Raw genomic sequence first — 17729 nt, 5'->3', positions numbered from 1 at the left:
GGTTTGCACACAAGAAATATTGAGGTAAAATAAAATTTGAACCTCCTGGCACTAATGCTCCAGTGACAGGGGCTGAACACGACATGGGGGACAGGAGGGGCTCTGATTTGTGTTCTGTCAGAACTTTGCTCTCCTCTTTCCATTTAAAACACCATTCCATTGTTTCCTACGCAGCTATGATTGGGGTTTAGTACATAAAATACCAGATGTGATGAAGTATTAAGGTAATGATACAGTAAAGATTTGGGGCTTTGCAGGAAACATTAGGGCCTTAAGCCCCATAAGGAAGATGGACAATTAACTTTAATTGAATCATTGATAACACTGAAAAATTAAGATATATTCTGGTCATTATGTTTTTGTCAGAAAAATGTATGTAACTTCTCTTTTGTCTTTCTCTAATTTTTTCTTATAACTACATCGGTCAGGTGCATCCTGTTAACATTAATTATCCTTGAGATGTTTCTTCAACCTGATTGGAGTTCACCTGTGGCAAATTGAATTCATTGGACATAGGGGGCACACACCTGTGTATATAAGGTTCCACAATTCGCACTGCATGTTAGGACAGAAACCAAGCCATGAAGTCCAGGGAATTCTCTGAAGCCTGCTGTGACAAAACTGTGGTGAGGCATAGCTCAGGGATCATCATAGATCAGGGCAAGGGTAGAAAACCAATAGAAAACCACAGTAGCCTCAATAATTGTGTAATAGAAGACGTTTGGAACTGACAGGAAGCTTCCTAGTCAGCTGTCCAGTCAAACTGAGTAACCGGGAAAGAAGGGCCTTGACTTTTAATAAACAGGCTTTCACTTTGTCATTATATGTTCATGAATGTAGACTGATAGACAAAAATGTCAATTCATGCATTTAAAATTACATCCACAACAAAATAAAATTGTGATGGTGTTTGAATACTTTGTGAAGCCACTGTAGTTAATTAAGGTTTTACATCTTTTATTTTTTTTCGCTTCTCTGTGTTTGTGTGTGTGTCTTCGTAGATGTGTTAGGTTGTGTGGATCCACTGGTGTGTCAGAGTGTATGTGGCGCTACAGTTGGTTGCGCCAACATCGTCTACCCTAAACTAGTGGTAGAGCAAATAACTGTGGGTGAGTTGCATGAACACCCCTCTCTGTATTAGTTTTTTTTTTGTTTTTGTACCTTAAAATGTTGCACTTTGAACTCAGTTGCTTGGCCTCTGTATACTGTAGTATGTATACCACTTTAGAGTACTGTGGAATAAATTGACTGTAAATATGAAGCAAACTGTCATTACTGCACCTACATTATGAAACCGATGCTGACAGATAGCGCTCGAACTAACACATGAACACATCTTGAAATGAAAACTCTGTTGCAGTTTGATTAAGAACAACTAACAAACAACCAAGCAAGAAAAACAACAAACAAAAAAAAATCTTATTTCAATTTTCACTTAATTAGCTTTTTCCAGAACTTTAACCATATCTTATTAGCAGATGAACTTTGTTTAGTTGTCATGGAATTGGCTTCATTGCTTGTGGAATAAACCTTCCAAAAGCATGTATGAACTCCAATATTCATTTGAGCTGCTAGGTTCTTAATAACTCCAATATTCATTTGAGCTGCTAGGTTCTTAATTCTTGCCAGATCGTTTTAGAAAACTGTCTACTTAAGGAAGACTACAAAATAAAGGTAACTATGTGCTTTGATATGGGTTTGTATGAACATTTTTTCAAAAGGCAGTACATGTTTGATTTGATGTTCATTCGCGACAAGAGAGGGAATTTGAACATAATATAGTCTAAACAACTTGTTTCTTTTGGAACATCCCTATATATATATATATATTTGTATATAGGATATGTTTTCGACCCATCAAGCTTATCTAACTAATTTAACATTTTGGAGGTAAGAAATTGCATAACTGATGGTGGCAAACGCGCTTTCATTTCATTTCAGTGCGCAGACGGTCCCAAAAAAAGTCTGACGTTAAATTGGAACGTCTTATAATCCTTCCCAGAGCCTTTTAAGGGATGTGAGGTGAAGGACGTGAAAACACACGATCACTGGTAAGGCAAATATGGATTGATGGGAGTTTGTGTGAACACTTTGCAGAAAATGTTAATGTTGAGCTTAGCAAACTTCATTGAAACTCCAATATTCATTTGAGCTGCTAGGTTCTTAATTCTTGCCAGATCGTTTTAGAAAACTGTCTACTTTAGGAACACTTCAAAAGAAAAGGTGTAATGGGAAATGTTTAATAATAATTTCTTATTATTCATTACTACTTATCACTGATTAAACCTGTTGAACTATGTTCTTGTAATGTAAAGGGATGCTATGTTCTCTGAATTTAGGATTGTTTGAATGAACCGTATGTACTGATTATAACAAATAAATGCTGGTCTGAACCGGCTGTACATTTGTGCAGATTCGAGGAAAGAGTGTGGAATTTAACCTGTTTATTCGTGCTGACGACAACGGCTACGTGACCATCACTGTATATAAGGATTTGTCCTATAGTTGGCACGTGTGCGGACTCTGAAACCTCAGTGGTGGAAAGAGTGCTGCACCCTATTCGGCCGAATAGATAGACTCTTGTCCCTGTCTGATGATCATTGCCGGATACTGATTGTTGTTCTCTTTAATTCGACTTGATATTCTGTCATAAATCATTTGAATCTTCATAGACTTATTGTTGTTCTTTGTTCCTCACCTAAAGGCCTTTCTAGCCTAACACTTGGCGACGAGGATGGGATCGGACGCGTGATCTGGACTCCGCCGGACGGACAGACGGGCCAAACTAAACTCCCATTGAGACTGCCATCCTGCGGAGACCGGTTCGCCGATCCGATCCAACGGACAACCACGTACGGTGGAGACATGCAGTGATCAGCATTCAGAAAGAGTTACGATGTTTTGGAAAATCTCACAGCTCAGAGTAGTGTGTTGACAGACGTGTCATAGTTACAGCCGTAGTATCTCCTGGGTTTGTATGCATACTGTGACCTATTGATCACTAACGCACACTTTTGGTCATACAGATAGACGGGTAACTAGAGATGGGCAGCTGGCAAAGCACGGAAGAGACAGACGTAGCCAAAGAGTGCCTTTCGCCGCTATCCTGGGAGTTTGAACCAAATCCAGAAATGGATCGAACTGGGGTTCCCTTCGAAGGGCAGTTTAAGCGAGAATCAACTAGGGCATCTGAAAGCACAGCTGCGAAAAGGCTGAATTTATGAGTGCAGCTCAGCATTTTGCTCTGTCCAAAGGTAAGAAAAACAATGATATATTTAAGGCAGATTGGAAAGCGTTTGAGATGTGGAGAGATGAGGCAAAGAAAAGGGAAAGGCAGAGAACTAAAAAACACAATGACACAAAGACTGAAAATTTTTTTGAACCACCGCCCGTGAACAATCTGTATCCTTCTCTCACCGAGGTTCTGAGGAATCCGATGGGCCTGGATCTGGACTCTGCTCCACCGGCACCTCCTCCATATAAGAAACCAACAACGGTGTATACGCCTTTCACGACCCGCGGCCAAGCCCAACAAAGATACAGAGACCGAAGGGGAGGATCCCCTGCCCTCGACCCCTCCACTTCTCCAATCATGCCCATGGTCGAAGTTGCTGGTGCAAGAGGTCCTATGCTTGTGTTCAGACCTTGGTCAGAAGCCGATGTGGCTGAAGCACTGACACATATCTGCAGCCCCAAAGACAACCTCACCAGATGGGAATCTGACCTGGAGCAGTTCATCCAAGAATACAGACCAACTACGTCCGAGTTGCGACGGCTGATGAACAAAACCCCTTTCAAGTGACTTCCACAAGATCCAAAATGTATTCACAGCCGCAACAGTGTCTTGCCGTCTGAAAATCCAGACTTTGATAGTGATGACAATAGCCGCTATGCCAACGCTGTGCGAGACCTCATTGACGCTGTCAAAAGGAAATTTCCTTTGAGACTGAACTTATCTGCCATCACCTCCATGACTCGGGGGCCACAAGAAACCTGCAGTGCGTTTTTAGCACGACTGACGTCGGCCTTTGATGTCCACAGTGGCCTCAAGAGACCCGACATTATGGGTGTTGAACCGCTTGACCCATACGAAGTTCACCTGAAAGAACATTTCCTGAGCAGAATGAGGCCAGAGTTACTGCAAACAGTGAGGAAGACTTGCGTAACCTCGAAAACCTGTTCACTTGCAACTATTCTGCAACATGCAGAACACGCTGAGGAACAGCTCCAGAGACGTGATGACCACAAGAAAAAAAGCAGGCAAAAGATGTTGGAAGACGCACAACTAGCCATGTTCAATGATTGCAGACCACCCACGAGACCATCTCAGCATCGATCGGGAGGTGTATGGAGAGGGGGAGGAGGGCGCGGAAGAGGCAGACCAAGGGGAGATCCAGATGCATGCCATTATTGTGGGGGCCGAGGGCACTGGCAGGCGGAATGCCCTAAGAAGCATGTTAGGGACCCGAATTTCGTCGGGTCCAAGTGAAAGGAGGAGGGGACCCCGGGGGAGCGGACTCCGGAGCCAGAGCATCATCTTTCTCCAGAACCGCAAGTAACACACCCTACACCCACATCCACACAATTAGAAGCTAAAAATACCATAGGAACACCTATTCTCAAATTTGCCATGTATTCCACTGATAAAAGCTACAAGAAATTTCCAGAGCTAACACTCATGATATCTAATTATCCTGTAAAGTTTCTAGTAGATTCAGGAGCTACAAACTCAGTTTTTTGCGAGCAGATGCCTTACCTTACAAACCTAGGAAAAGTGGGAAAACATGTTTAACAATAGGATCGAGTGGTGTTCCAATTTCTGAGAAATGTTCAGTTCCCCTACAGTGTGAATTAGATGATCAGATGGTAAAACATTCCTTTTTAGTGTCACAAAACTGCCCCATAAATTTGATGGGAAGAGACTTGATGTGTAGGTTTGGCATTGTGTTATACTCTACCCCAGATTGTATTGAGGTGTTAAAACAGACCCAGCTCCCCTGATATCAAATGATTAAGTGTGATCCTAGCAGTAGACTCCTGTATGTTTATGAATGGAAGTTAGAAGCGCACAAGGTAGTCAATGACCTCACTATGTTTGCACGAGCACACTGCCCCACAGCTGATAAGATGCACAGTCAGTCACTACACTGCACGTCACATGTCAGCACAGGGCCAGACACAGAATATGAAAGGTTTTGGAATGTCGAGCAGAAAGAAACAGAGAAACTTCTCTGTTTAAGCATGTATATTGGACAGAGCAGGTTGCTGTTGTGCCTGTATCTCTCGAGGAAGTGTTTTCGCGGCTCCACCCCTCACATTTCATTGGCCAAACCAGCGGATTGGAAATGGCAGGACTTAGGTCCTCGGCTGCGTCGTCTCAGCCTATCAGACTTTGTGCCGGCTGCGGGGTACCCCATAATGGAATATAGCGCTAAGGAGGGAGTATTCCGAATAAACCTGCCAGACACAGTGTCGGTTCAAAGGTCGGTAGTGCTCTTGGAACAAGAGAAGTGTGTTGATCAATTCATGCTAGCAGAAGCTGATGATATTCCGGAGTTGTCTGAGGTTCCGGCTTCCTTGTGGGCTTCCCACAAATACGATGTGGGGCTCATCAGGGGAGCAGAGCCTTTGGTGGTGCACCCCAAGTCTGAATATAGACCATGTTTGAAACAGTATCCCTTGAAAAAAGAAGCCATTGATGGCATAACACCAGTGTTTGAGTCATTGTTGAAATCAGTTGTAATAATCCCTTGCAACTCCCCCGTTCGTACTCCCATTTTTCCAGTAAAAAAGGTCCGTGGGGAGGGCCGACCTCCTGAGTGGAGATTTGTCCAAGATTTAAAGGCCGTAAATGCTGCAGTCTACCAGAGGGCACCCGAGGTATCCAACCCACATACCATATTATCATTAATTCCAAGAGGGAGCACACATTTTTCTGTTCTTGATCTGGCTAACGCATTTTTCTCTTTGCCAGTCCATCCAGATAGCCAGTTTTGGTTTGCCTTCACCTTTAATGGGAGGGGGTATACTTGGACCCTGTGCCCAATGGTTTTTCACGAAAGTCCGGCCGTGTTTCATCGAGCTCTTACTGAAAATCTGCAGAGTTTACATCTCCCCGCGGGCTCAGCCCTTGTGTCTTATGTAGATGATTTGCTAATTTGTAGCCCTTCAGAGGAGGCCTGTAAAATCGATATTGTAGTGCCACTCAAACATCTGGCAGAGAATGGACACAAGGTCAGTCGACAGAAGCTTCAGTTTGCCGAATAAAGGTGACCTATTTGGGACATGTGATCGCGGAGGGGCGGGGGGGTCTCTCTCCCCCAAACGGGTAGCTGATATTCAGAATCTACCCAAACCAGTAACAAAAAAAGAAATGATGAGCTTCCTAGGAACGGCTTCTTATTGTAGACAGTGTATCCCCAATTATGCAGAAAGGGAGGCACCCCTCTCTTCCATGGTCCATGGAAAGACACTGCATGCGCGTGACAAACTGACTTGGACTCCTGACGCAAGACAGAGCATTTGACGACTTGAAGACTTCTCTAACTCAGGCCCCGACTTTGGGCCTGCCAAGACCAGACCTGCCTTTCACCCAGTTTGTGGAACAGAAAGGTGGGTTTATGACTTCAATCCTGTGTCAGGCTCATGGAGGAAAACTCGGCCGGTCACCTATTTTTCCTCAAAACTTGACTCAGCGGCTGCAGGTCTCCCTCATTGTTTGTGTGCAGTTGCAGCAGCAGAGAAAGCAGTACTAGCTTCACGGGACATTGTCGGATATTCTGATGTAATACTGATGGTCCCGCATGCTGTCGCGCACATATTACATGCACAGAAAACATCTCACTTATCTGCGCAGAGATGGCTCAGATATCATAACACATTACTTGAACTACCTAACATCGTGGTCAAACGCTGTAATGTCTTGAACCCAGCAACGCTCCTTCCCACCGCAGACGACGGTGATCCGCAAAACTGTGTGGACGTGTTACAGCAAATATGTACCCCAAGACCAGATTTAACAGACACTGCCCTCCCTAATGCAGACATGGAGCTCTTTGTTAACGGATCCGCTTCACGCTCACCTGATACAGGTGCGGATCACGTTGGATTTGCAGTAGTCACATCACATGAAACACTTATCAGCGGAAGACTTCCTTCACACTTTTTTCAGCCCAGGCAGCAGAACTGGTCGCTCTTACCGAGGCGTGCGAGATAGCGAAGGACAAGACCGATAACATATATAAAGATTGACGCTATGCTTTCGGGGTAGTAGATGATTTTGGTACCCTGTGGAAACGCAGAGGGTACTTAACATCAGCGGGGAAGCCTATTGCACACCACACACTTGTCTCAGCTCTCTTAGATGCTATCCTCTTACCCAAAGCAGTCTCTGTTATGAAATGTAATGCTCACACTACATCCGTTGATCCTATTTCCACAGGTAACGCAGCAGCAGACGCGGCAGCAAAGTCAGCAGCTTCATCTGAACCCTTCTTTCCCCTCTCTCATCTGTTATCTGTACCGGTCGACCTCAGCCCATATGCTGACCTTCCCACACTTCAATCCCTTGCAACAGCACAGGAGCGTTCCTTGTGGGCACGTTCGGGTGCTGTGTTCAAGGATGGAGTTTGGACTGGTCCTGACAGTAAGCCATGCTTGCCACGGGCCCTTTTCCACACATATGCTAAACTTAGTCATGGAAAAGATCATGTGGGGAAGAACGGCGTGCAAGCTGCTATAAATGCTAATTGGTATACAAAAGGGTTTTCAATATTCGCAGCTGATTTTTGCCAAAGATGTGTTATTTGTGCAGCAAATAATGCTTCAGGTGCCATTAAAGGTGCCGCACCAAGGGCACCCACCTCCAGACAGGCCCCTTTGAACATCTGATGATGGATTTTATTGAATTAACTCCATCAGAGGGGAAGAGATACCGTTTAGTGATAGTGTGCATGTTCAGCAAATGGGTTGAAGTCTTTCCTACTTCCAAACAGGATGCTGGAACCGTGGCAAAGACCCTCTTAGTTGACATTTTGCCACGCCGGGGGATACCACGACTCATAAGCAGTGACAACGGACCTGGGTTTGCTAATCGAGCCCTCGATGAAATTTCACAGTATCTAGGATTTGACATTAAACATCACTGTTCTTACCACCCACAGTCAGCAGGTGCAGTCGAACGGGAGAATGGTACCGTAAAGGCTAAACTGGCTAAATGCTGCGAAGAAACAGGACTGTCATGGGTTAAAGCACTTCCATTGGTGCTTTTCCACATGCGCATGCGCGTTAGGATAAAACATGGTCTCTCCCCTTTTGAAATAGGAAGTTTGGAAGCCCCCCCTCCACAGGGTGGGGCCCAGTGAAACCCGCCTTGACCACCGGCAATTATGAGGATAGCATGATAAGATACTGTGCTAATTTGTCAGCAGCTTTGTCTTCTTTACATGCACAGGTGAAAGCTGTGCTCCCTTCCCCAGCTGCAGCAGCCCAGCACCATTTGAAGCCGGGAGACTGGGTGCTCATTAAGGACCACAGACGAAAACACTGGAAGCAGAGGCGCTACATCGGGCCTTTCCAAGTCCTCCTGGTCACAGAGACAGCGGTGAAAGTAGACGGGAGAGCACCTTGGATACACGCCAGCCACTGCAAACGCATCCTGGAGGTCCAGAGGGGAGGAGCTGCGTAGACCAGAGCCAGGGAACTGGCAGAGGTACAGTTGAACGCGTCGCCGGAACCTAGCACCTCGGTGAGAGGGGAGGAGTGCGGATTGGACTCTGCCTGCACTCCGAGCTTCAATAACCGTCAAGAACGGTGGGACTACTACTGTTACCTACTGTTATCATTAAGTGTGATTGTCCTAATCCTTTATGACATCTCTGACCTACAGGCCCGCAATTCCAGTAATTATACAAGTACCAGCCCTCATCTACGTCCCAAGAGAGAGTGGCGAGAGGGGAGTATTACTTTCCATTGTCCCACTGGCCGATGTGGTAAGGACAATTGCACAATATATACAGTAGAAGATGGCGCGGTGACTAACATCCAAAGAGAGTTAACAGAGGTTGTGTGTGACACCCAATCTGCGACCAATAATGTTTGCACTGTATGGTTGCATGAGGTGTTTGACCATAAATCAGATTTTCCGTATTGGTGCAGGAGAACCCGGGCTTGCCAAGAAGCTCCAGCCTATGGCGCCCACAGCGAATGGTACAAGACGTGCCAAGCCAGGATACCGAAACCCGGCATGATCATGTTTAAGTGTCCTGCGGGATCATGGGCAGATCACGTGTGCCACATATATGCATTAGGACTCTCTGAACCCTTTTTTGGCCATTGGTCTGAATTAAAAGCAGCACATGTGCAGACCCAGTGCGACACACATGACACATGCTCAGTGACTTTGAGTGCTAGATTCGATTCCAGCTGGGAATACCCTACTGGTGCAGCAGACCTGACGATTGTGACACCGAGCCAAATTACCCAACTGACTTGTATTGGAAGCCTGCATGTAGAGTAAGCTTAGAATTAAGAAAACTCCCCACCCGTGTTCCACCTTACGAAGATCACAGCACCGCTTTATCTATAATGACAGAGTCTGCACATAGAAGTAACCTTTTAATTTGTGGGATTTGTCAACATTTGCCCACTTCATCTAAATCTCCTATGCTTGCTCCGGTTCCATTCACGGGAGCAGACTGGCGTGTTAGGGGTGGCGAGTTATATCTGACCGGTTCAGGAAAATGATGAAGACTGCTACACACCTTCATCACACGCAGCGCCCACCACGGGGACCCTCCATCAGTACGAGGGTGATAAAGGGGAAGTTATACGCTTTGTAATAAGAACATTTAACTATCAAGAACATCCGACTGGCGTTAATTGGGTAACTCTTTTTAAGTTAACATATTACAAGAAATTTGTTTTACAGGGGCTGCGCTATCAAATGCAAATGACTTTAGCTGAAACAAATTGCACTACTGAAAGTACGTGGGTAAATTCTGAATGTGTCCTTTGACCAAATACAGCATCCATCTGTCTCGAGGTAGGAGTGCAGAGTACACCATGGGCAAAAAGGTTTAAGGTATCCCATTCATCCTGGGTGAGGCATAATTGTACTCAACCCATAATTCCAATTAGACCAAGTGATAGAAATTGTACTAAGCCCACACCTCCAATTCCAGTACATCCACAGACCAACGTGGATCTCTGTTTTCATTTTAGCACGATAGAAGGGTTCTTCTTGGGTAAAAGTGATTGCACAAAGCAGGTAGTATCCCTTTCCAGTGCAACGGAAGGTCTTGCATTACCAGAGCAGGCTCATTTGGTCTGTGGTAACTCTGCTTACAGTTGCGTTCCAAAAATAGGGACGACTCTCAAGAAACCTGTCACTGGGACATGTTATTTAGCTTATCTAATTGCTGTTATTAGGCAGGCTGACCCCAGAGAGCTTGCGCCCTATCACATACGAGACAAGCACACCATTTCTATGGCGTCCAGAATCCCGAGCATCGAGATACCAGCATATGGCGTTTATAAAAGTCAAGAAGAAATAGCCGTGCTCTCAACAGTGCTTGAGAGACACATGAATAAAACTACCATTGCGCTCTCTGCTATGCAACCGGAACTGACTGATATCAGAGGCATGGTTCTTCAGAATAGAATGGCTTTAGACCTGATTTTGGCCTCCCAAGGGGGCGCGTGTAAAGTTCTGGGGTCGGAGTGTTGTTCTTACATTTCAGATGCTTCCTCTGCGGTGCATGACGTGGTAGCAGACACTGAACGGGGTATTCAAGAACTGCACGAAGCTCTGCTCTGTACTTGTACTCTTGATAAAAAAAAAAAAAAAATTAATTCTGTAAATTGATTGTCAGATTGACAAAAGGGGGGCTTGCAATGGGAAATGTTTTATTTCTTTTTATTCATTGCTACTTATCACTGATTAAACTTGTTGAACTATGTTCTTGTAATGTAAAGGGATGCTATGTTTTCTGAACTTAGGATTGTTTGAATGAACCGTATGTACTGATTATAACAAATAAATGCTGGTCTGAACCGGCTGTACATTTGTGCAGATTCGTGCTGACGACAACGGCTACGTGACCATCACTGTATATAAGGATTTGTCTTATAGTTGGCACGTGTGCGGACTCTGAAACCTCAGTGGTGGAAAGAGTGCTGCACCCTATTCGGCCGAATAGATAGACTCTTGTCCCTGTCTGATGATCATTGCCGGATACTGATGGTTGTTCTCTTTAATTCGAAATGATAAATCATTTGAATCTTCATAGACTTCATAGACCTAGAACAACAGTTCTTCATTCCTCACCTAAAGGCCTTTCTACCCTAACAAAAATTAAGTATGTGCTTTGACATGGGTTTGTATAAACATTTTTTCAAAACGCAGTACATGTTTGATTTGATGTTCATTCGCGACGAGAGAGGGAATTTGAACATAATATAGTCTAAACAGCGTGTTTCTTTTGGAACATATATGTATATAAGATATGTTGTCGACCCCTCAAGCTCATCTAACTACTTTAAGATTTTGGAACGTAAGAAATTGCATAACTGATGATGGCAAACACGCTTTCATTTGATTTCAGTGCGCAGACGATCCCAAAACACAGCAGATGTTGATTTTTTGGGTCTATTTGCCGAGAAAACTTCATGTGAGTCCGACGTTAAATTGGAACGTCTTAAAATCCTTCCCAGAGCCTTTTAAGGGATGTGAGGTGAAGGACGTGAAAAAGGCAAATATGGATTGATGTGAGTTTGTGTGAACACTTTGCAGCAATTGTTAATATTTTGCTTAGGAAAATTCATTGAACTAAAATGTTCATTTAAGCTGCTAGGTTCTTAATTCTTGCCAGATCGTTTTAGAAAACTGTCTACTTTGGGAAAACTTCAAAAGTATGTGCTTTGAATTGAGTTTGTCTGCGCACTAAAATCAAATGAAAGCATGTTTGCCATCATCAGTCATGCAATTTCTTAGCTTCCAAAATCTTAAAGTAGTTAGATGAGCTTGAGGGGTCGACAACATATCTTATATACATATAGGTGTGTTCCAAAAGAAACAAGCTGTTTAGACTATATTATGTTCAAATTCCCTCTCTCGTCGCGAATGAACATCAAATCAAACATGTACTGCGTTTTCAAAAATGCTTATGCAAACTCAATTCAAAGCACATACTTAGCTTTCTTTGGGAGTCTTCTTAAAGTAGAAAGTTTTCTAAAACGATCTGGCAAGAATTGAGAGCCTAGCAGCTCAAATGAATATTTGAGTCATATGAAGTTTTCTCGGCGAATAGACGCCAAAAATCAACATCTGCTGTGATTTTGGCCCGTCTGCGCACTGAAATCAAATGAAAGCATGTTTGCCATCATCAGTCATGCAATTTCTTAGCTTCCAAAATCTTAAAGTAGTTAGATGAGCTTGAGGGGTCGACAACATATCTTATATACATATAGGTGTGTTCCAAAAGAAACAAGCTGTTTAGACTATATTATGTTCAAATTCCTCTCGTCGCGAATGAACATCAAATCAAACATGTACTGAGTTTTCAAAAATGCTTATGCAAACTCAATTCAAAGCACATACTTAGCTTTCTTTGGGAGTCTTCTTAAAGTAGAAAGTTTTCTAAAACGATCTGGCAAGAATTGAGAGCCTAGCAGCTCAAATGAATATTTGAGTCAAATGAAGTTTTTCGCGAATAGACGCCAAAAATCAACATCTGCTGTGATTTTGGCCCGTCTCAAGACTGAAATCAAATGAAAGCATGTTTGCCATCATCAGTCATGCAATTTCTTAGCTTCCAAAATCTTAAAGTAGTTAGATGAGCTTGAGGGGTCGACAACATATCTTATATAGATATAGGTGTGTTCCAAAAGAAACAAGTTGTTTAGACTATATTATGTTCAAATTCCCTCTCGTCGCGAATGAACATCAAATCAAACATGTACTGCGTTTTCAAAAAGTGCTTATGCAAACTCAATTCAAAGCACATACTTAGCTTTCTTTGGGAGTCTTCTTAAAGTAGAAAGTTTTCTAAAACGATCTGGCAAGAATTGAGAGCCTAGCAGCTCAAATGAATATTTGAGTCAAATGAAGTTTTCTCGGCGAATAGACGCCAAAAATCAACATCTGCTGTGATTTTGGCCCGCTCAAGACTGAAATCAAATGAAAGCATGTTTGCCATCATCAGTCATGCAATTTCTTGGGTTCCAAAATCTTAAAGTAGTTAGATGAGCTTGAGGGGTCGACAACATATCTTATATACATATATTAAATAGGTATGTTCCAAAAGAAACAAGCTGTTTAGACTATATTATGTTCAAATTCCCTCTCTCGTCACGAATGAACATCAAATCAAACATGTACTGCGTTTTCAAAAAAGTGCTTATGCAAACTCAATTCAAAGCACATACTTACCTTGCTTATGGAGTCTTCTTAAAGTAGAAAGTTTTCTAAAACGATCTGGCAAGAATTAAGAGCCTAGCAGCTCAAATGAATATTTGAGTCAAATGAAGTTTTCTCGGCGAATAGACGCCAAAAAATCAACATCTGCTGTGATTTTGGCCCGTCTGCGCACTGAAATCAAATGAAAGCATGTTTGCCATCATCAGTCATGCAATTTCTTAGCTTCCAAAATCTTAAAGTAGTTAGATGAGCTTGAGGGGTCGACAACATATCTTATATACATATAGGTGTGTTCCAAAAGAAACAAGCTGTTTAGACTATATTATGTTCAAATTCCATCTCTCGTCGCGAATGAACATCAAATCAAACATGTACTACGTTTTCAAAAAAATGCTTATGCAAACTCAATTCAAAGCACATACTTACCTTGCTTCGGGAGTCTTCTTAAAGTAGAAAGTTTTCTAAAACGATCTGGCAAGAATTAAGAGCCTAGCAGCTCAAATGAATATTTGAGTCAAATGAAGTTTTCTGAATAGACGCCAAAAATCAACATCTGCTGTGATTTTGGCCTGTCTCAAGACTGAAATCAAATGAAAGCATGTTTGCCATCATCAGTCATGCAATTTCTTAGCTTCCAAAATCTTAAAGTAGTTAGATGAGCTTGAGGGGTCGACAACATATCTTATATACATATAGGTGTGTTCCAAAAGAAACAAGCTGTTTAGACTATATTATGTTCAAATTCCTCTCTCGTCATGAATGAACATCAAATCAAACATGTACTGCGTTTTCAAAAAGTGCTTATGCAAACTCAATTCAAAGCACATACTTACCTTGCTTATGGGAGTCTTCTTAAAGTAGAAAGTTTTCTAAAACGATCTGGCAAGAATTAAGAGCCTAGCAGCTCAAATGAATATTTGAGTCAAATGAAGTTTTCTCGCGAATAGACGCCAAAATCAACATCTGCTGTGATTCTTGGCCCGTCTCAAGACTGAAATCAAATGAAAGCATGTTTGCCATCATCAGTCATGCAATTTCTTAGCTTACAAAATCTTAAAGTAGTTAGATGAGCTTGAGGGGTCGACAAAATATCTTATATACATATAGTTTTGTTCCAAAAGAAACAAGCTGTTTAGACTATATTATGTTCAAATTCCCTCTCTCGTCGCGAATGAACATCAAATCAAACATGTACTGCGTTTTCAAAAAATGCTTATGCAAACTCAATTCAAAGCATATACTTACCTTGCTTTCTTTGGGAGTCTTCTTAAAGTAGAAAGTTTTCTAAAACGATCTGGCAAGAATTGAGAGCCTAGCAGCTCAAATGAATATTTGAGTCAAATGAAGTTTTCTCGGCGAATAGACGCCAAAAATCAACATCTGCTGTGATTTTGGCCCGTCTGCGCACTGAAATCAAATGAAAGCATGTTTGCCATCATCAGTCATGCAATTTCTTAGCTTCCAAAATCTTAAAGTAGTTAGATGAGCTTGAGGGGTCGACAACATATCTTATATACATATATTAAATAGGTATGTTCCAAAAGAAACAAGCTGTTTAGACTATATTATGTTCAAATTCCCTCTCTCGTTGCGAATGAACATCAAATCAAACATGTACTGCGTTTTCAAAAAAGTGCTTATGCAAACTCAATTCAAAGCACATACTTACCTTGCTTCGGGAGTCTTCTTAAAGTAGAAAGTTTTCTAAAACGATCTGGCAAGAATTGAGAGCCTAGCAGCTCAAATGAATATTTGAGTCAAATGAAGTTTTCTCGGCGAATAGACGCCAAAAATCAACATCTGCTGTGATTTTGGCCCGCTCAAGACTGAAATCAAATGAAAGCATGTTTGCCATCATCAGTCATGCAATTTCTTAGCTTCCAAAATCTTAAAGTAGTTAGATGAGCTTGAGGGGTCGACAACATATCTTATAGGTATGTTCCAAAAGAAACCAGCTGTTTAGACTATATTATGTTCAAATTGCCTCTCTCGTCATGAATGAACATCAAATCAAACATGTACTGCGTTTTCAAAAAAGTGCTTATGCAAACTCAATTCAAAGCACATACTTACCTTGCTTATGGAGTCTTCTTAAAGTAGAAAGTTTTCTAAAACGATCTGGCAAGAATTAAGAGCCTAGCAGCTCAAATGAATATTTGAGTCAAATGAAGTTTTCTCGGCGAATAGACGCCAAAAATCAACATCTGCTGTGATTTTGGCCCGTCTGCGGACTGAAATCAAATGAAAGCATGTTTGCCATCATCAGTCATGCAATTTCTTAGCTTCCAAAATCTTAAAGTAGTTAGATGAGCTTGAGGGGTCGACAACATATCTTATATACATATATGGTATGTTCCAAAAGAAACAAGCTGTTTAGACTATATTATGTTCAAATTCCCTCTCGTCGCGAATGAACATCAAATCAAACATGTACTGCGTTTTCAAAAAATGCTTATGCAAACTCAATTCAAAGCACATACTTACCTTGCTTAGGGAGTCTTCTTAAAGTAGAAAGTTTTCTAAAACGATCTGGCAAGAATTAAGAGCCTAGCAGCTCAAATGAATATTTGAGTCAAATGAAGTTTCTCGGCGAACAGACGCCAAAAATCAACATCTGCTGTGATTTTGGCCTGCTCAAGACTGAAATCAAATGAAAGCATGTTTGCCATCATCAGTCATGCAATTTCTTAGCTTCCAAAATCTTAAAGTAGTTAGATGAGCTTGAGGGGTCGACAACATATCTTATATACATATATTAAATAGGTATGTTCCAAAAGAAACAAGCTGTTTAGACTATATTATGTTCAAATTCCCTCTCTCGTCGCGAATGAACATCAAATCAAACATGTCCTGCGTTTTCAAAAAAGTGCTTATGCAAACTCAATTCAAAGCACATACTTACCTTGCTTATGGAGTCTTCTTAAAGTAGAAAGTTTTCTAAAACGATCTGGCAAGAATTAAGAGCCTAGCAGCTCAAATGAATATTTGAGTCAAATGAAGTTTTCTCGGCGAATAGACGCCAAAAATCAACATCTGCTGTGATTTTGGCCCGTCTGCGCACTGAAATCAAATGAAAGCATGTTTGCCATCATCAGTCATGCAATTTCTTAGCTTCCAAAATCTTAAAGTAGTTAGATGAGCTTGAGGGGTCGACAACATATCTTATATACATATAGGTGTGTTCCAAAAGAAACAAGCTGTTTAGACTATATTATGTTCAAATTCCCTCTCGTCTAGAATGAACATCAAATCAAACATGTACTGCGTTTTCAAAAAAGTGCTTATGCAAACTCAATTCAAAGCACATACTTACCTTGCTTATGGAGTCTTCTTAAAGTAGAAAGTTTTCTAAAACGATCTGGCAAGAATTAAGAGCCTAGCAGCTCAAATGAATATTTGAGTCAAATGAAGTTTTTCTGGGCGAATAGACGCCAAAAATCAACATCTGCTGTGATTTTGGCCTGTCTGTGCACTGAAATCAAATGAAAGCATGTTTGCCATCATCAGTCATGCAATTTCTTAGCTTCCAAAATCTTAAAGTAGTTAGATGAGCTTGAGGGGTCGACAACATATCTTATATACATATAGGTGTGTTCCAAAAGAAACAAGCTGTTTAGACTATATTATGTTCAAATTCCTCTCGTCATGAATGAACATCAAATCAAACATGTACTGCGTTTTCAAAAAATGCTTATGCAAACTCAATTCAAAGCACATACTTACCTTGCTTTTGGGAGTCTTCTTAAAGTAGAAAGTTTTCTAAAACGATCTGGCAAGAATTGAGAGCCTAGCAGCTCAAATGAATATTTGAGTCAAATGAAGTTTTCTGGGCGAATAGACGCCAAAAATCAACATCTGCTGTGATTTTGGCCTGTCTCAAGACTGAAATCAAATGAAAGCATGTTTGCCATCATCAGTCATGCAATTTCTTAGCTTCCAAAATCTTAAAGTAGTTAGATGAGCTTGAGGGGTCGACAACATATCTTATATACATATATTAAATAGGTGTGTTCCAAAAGAAACAAGCTGTTTAGACTATATTATGTTCAAATTCCTCTCGTCATGTGAATGAACATCAAATCAAACATGTACTGCTTCAAAAATGCTTATGCAAACTCAATTCAAAGCACATACTTACCTTTCTTTTGGGAGTCTTCTTAAAGTAGAAAGTTTTCTAAAACGATCTGGCAAGAATTAAGAGCCTAGCAGCTCAAATGAATATTTGAGTCAAATGAAGTTTTCTCGGCGAATAGACGCCAAAAATCAACATCTGCTGTGATTTTGGCCCGTCTGCGCAGCAATACGTAACTGA

The 17729-nt window shown here is 41.7% G+C and overlaps 1 protein-coding gene across 9 annotated transcripts; it reads left to right on the top strand.

Annotated features, from left to right (window-relative positions):
• Window positions 1-575: 575 nt before the first annotated feature.
• LOC120787590 lies at window positions 576-11349 on the top strand. 9 transcript variants are annotated; one of them, XR_005706977.1, is made up of 5 exons: window positions 581-626; window positions 1002-1109; window positions 1942-2051; window positions 2705-2852; window positions 8478-11102. XR_005706977.1 is itself a non-coding variant. In XM_040123291.1 (3 exons), exons 1-2 carry the CDS (start codon window positions 5419-5421, stop codon window positions 8684-8686), a joined length of 696 nt encoding a protein of 231 aa, XP_039979225.1. In that variant the 5' UTR covers window positions 5299-5418; the 3' UTR covers window positions 8687-8710; window positions 9157-11102. The 9 variants fall into 9 exon arrangements, 3 of the variants coding, with proteins under 3 accessions (XP_039979225.1, XP_039979223.1, XP_039979222.1); XR_005706978.1 differs by having other exon boundaries at window positions 8453-11102; XR_005706976.1 differs by having other exon boundaries at window positions 2705-2890; window positions 8453-11102.
• Window positions 11350-17729: the final 6380 nt, after the last annotated feature.

This window comes from Xiphias gladius, unplaced genomic scaffold (assembly GCF_016859285.1).
Source record: "Xiphias gladius isolate SHS-SW01 ecotype Sanya breed wild unplaced genomic scaffold, ASM1685928v1 HiC_scaffold_280, whole genome shotgun sequence".
NCBI classification, from domain to species: Eukaryota; Metazoa; Chordata; class Actinopteri; order Istiophoriformes; family Xiphiidae; genus Xiphias; species Xiphias gladius.
Note: the sequence above shows the minus strand (reverse complement) of the source record. Positions and strands in the feature narration are given on the sequence as shown.

What these genes read in the sequence shown, in the direction of transcription:
- LOC120787590 (XM_040123291.1), top strand. Translation starts at nt 5,419, where the DNA reads ATGGAATATAGCGCTAAGGAGGGAGTATTCCGAATAAACCTGCCAGAC. An exon ending in TCTACCAGAGGGCACCCGAG is followed by an intron (nt 5,881 to 8,452) that starts GTATCCAACCCA and finishes TTACATGCACAG; the next exon opens with GTGAAAGCTGTGCTCCCTTC.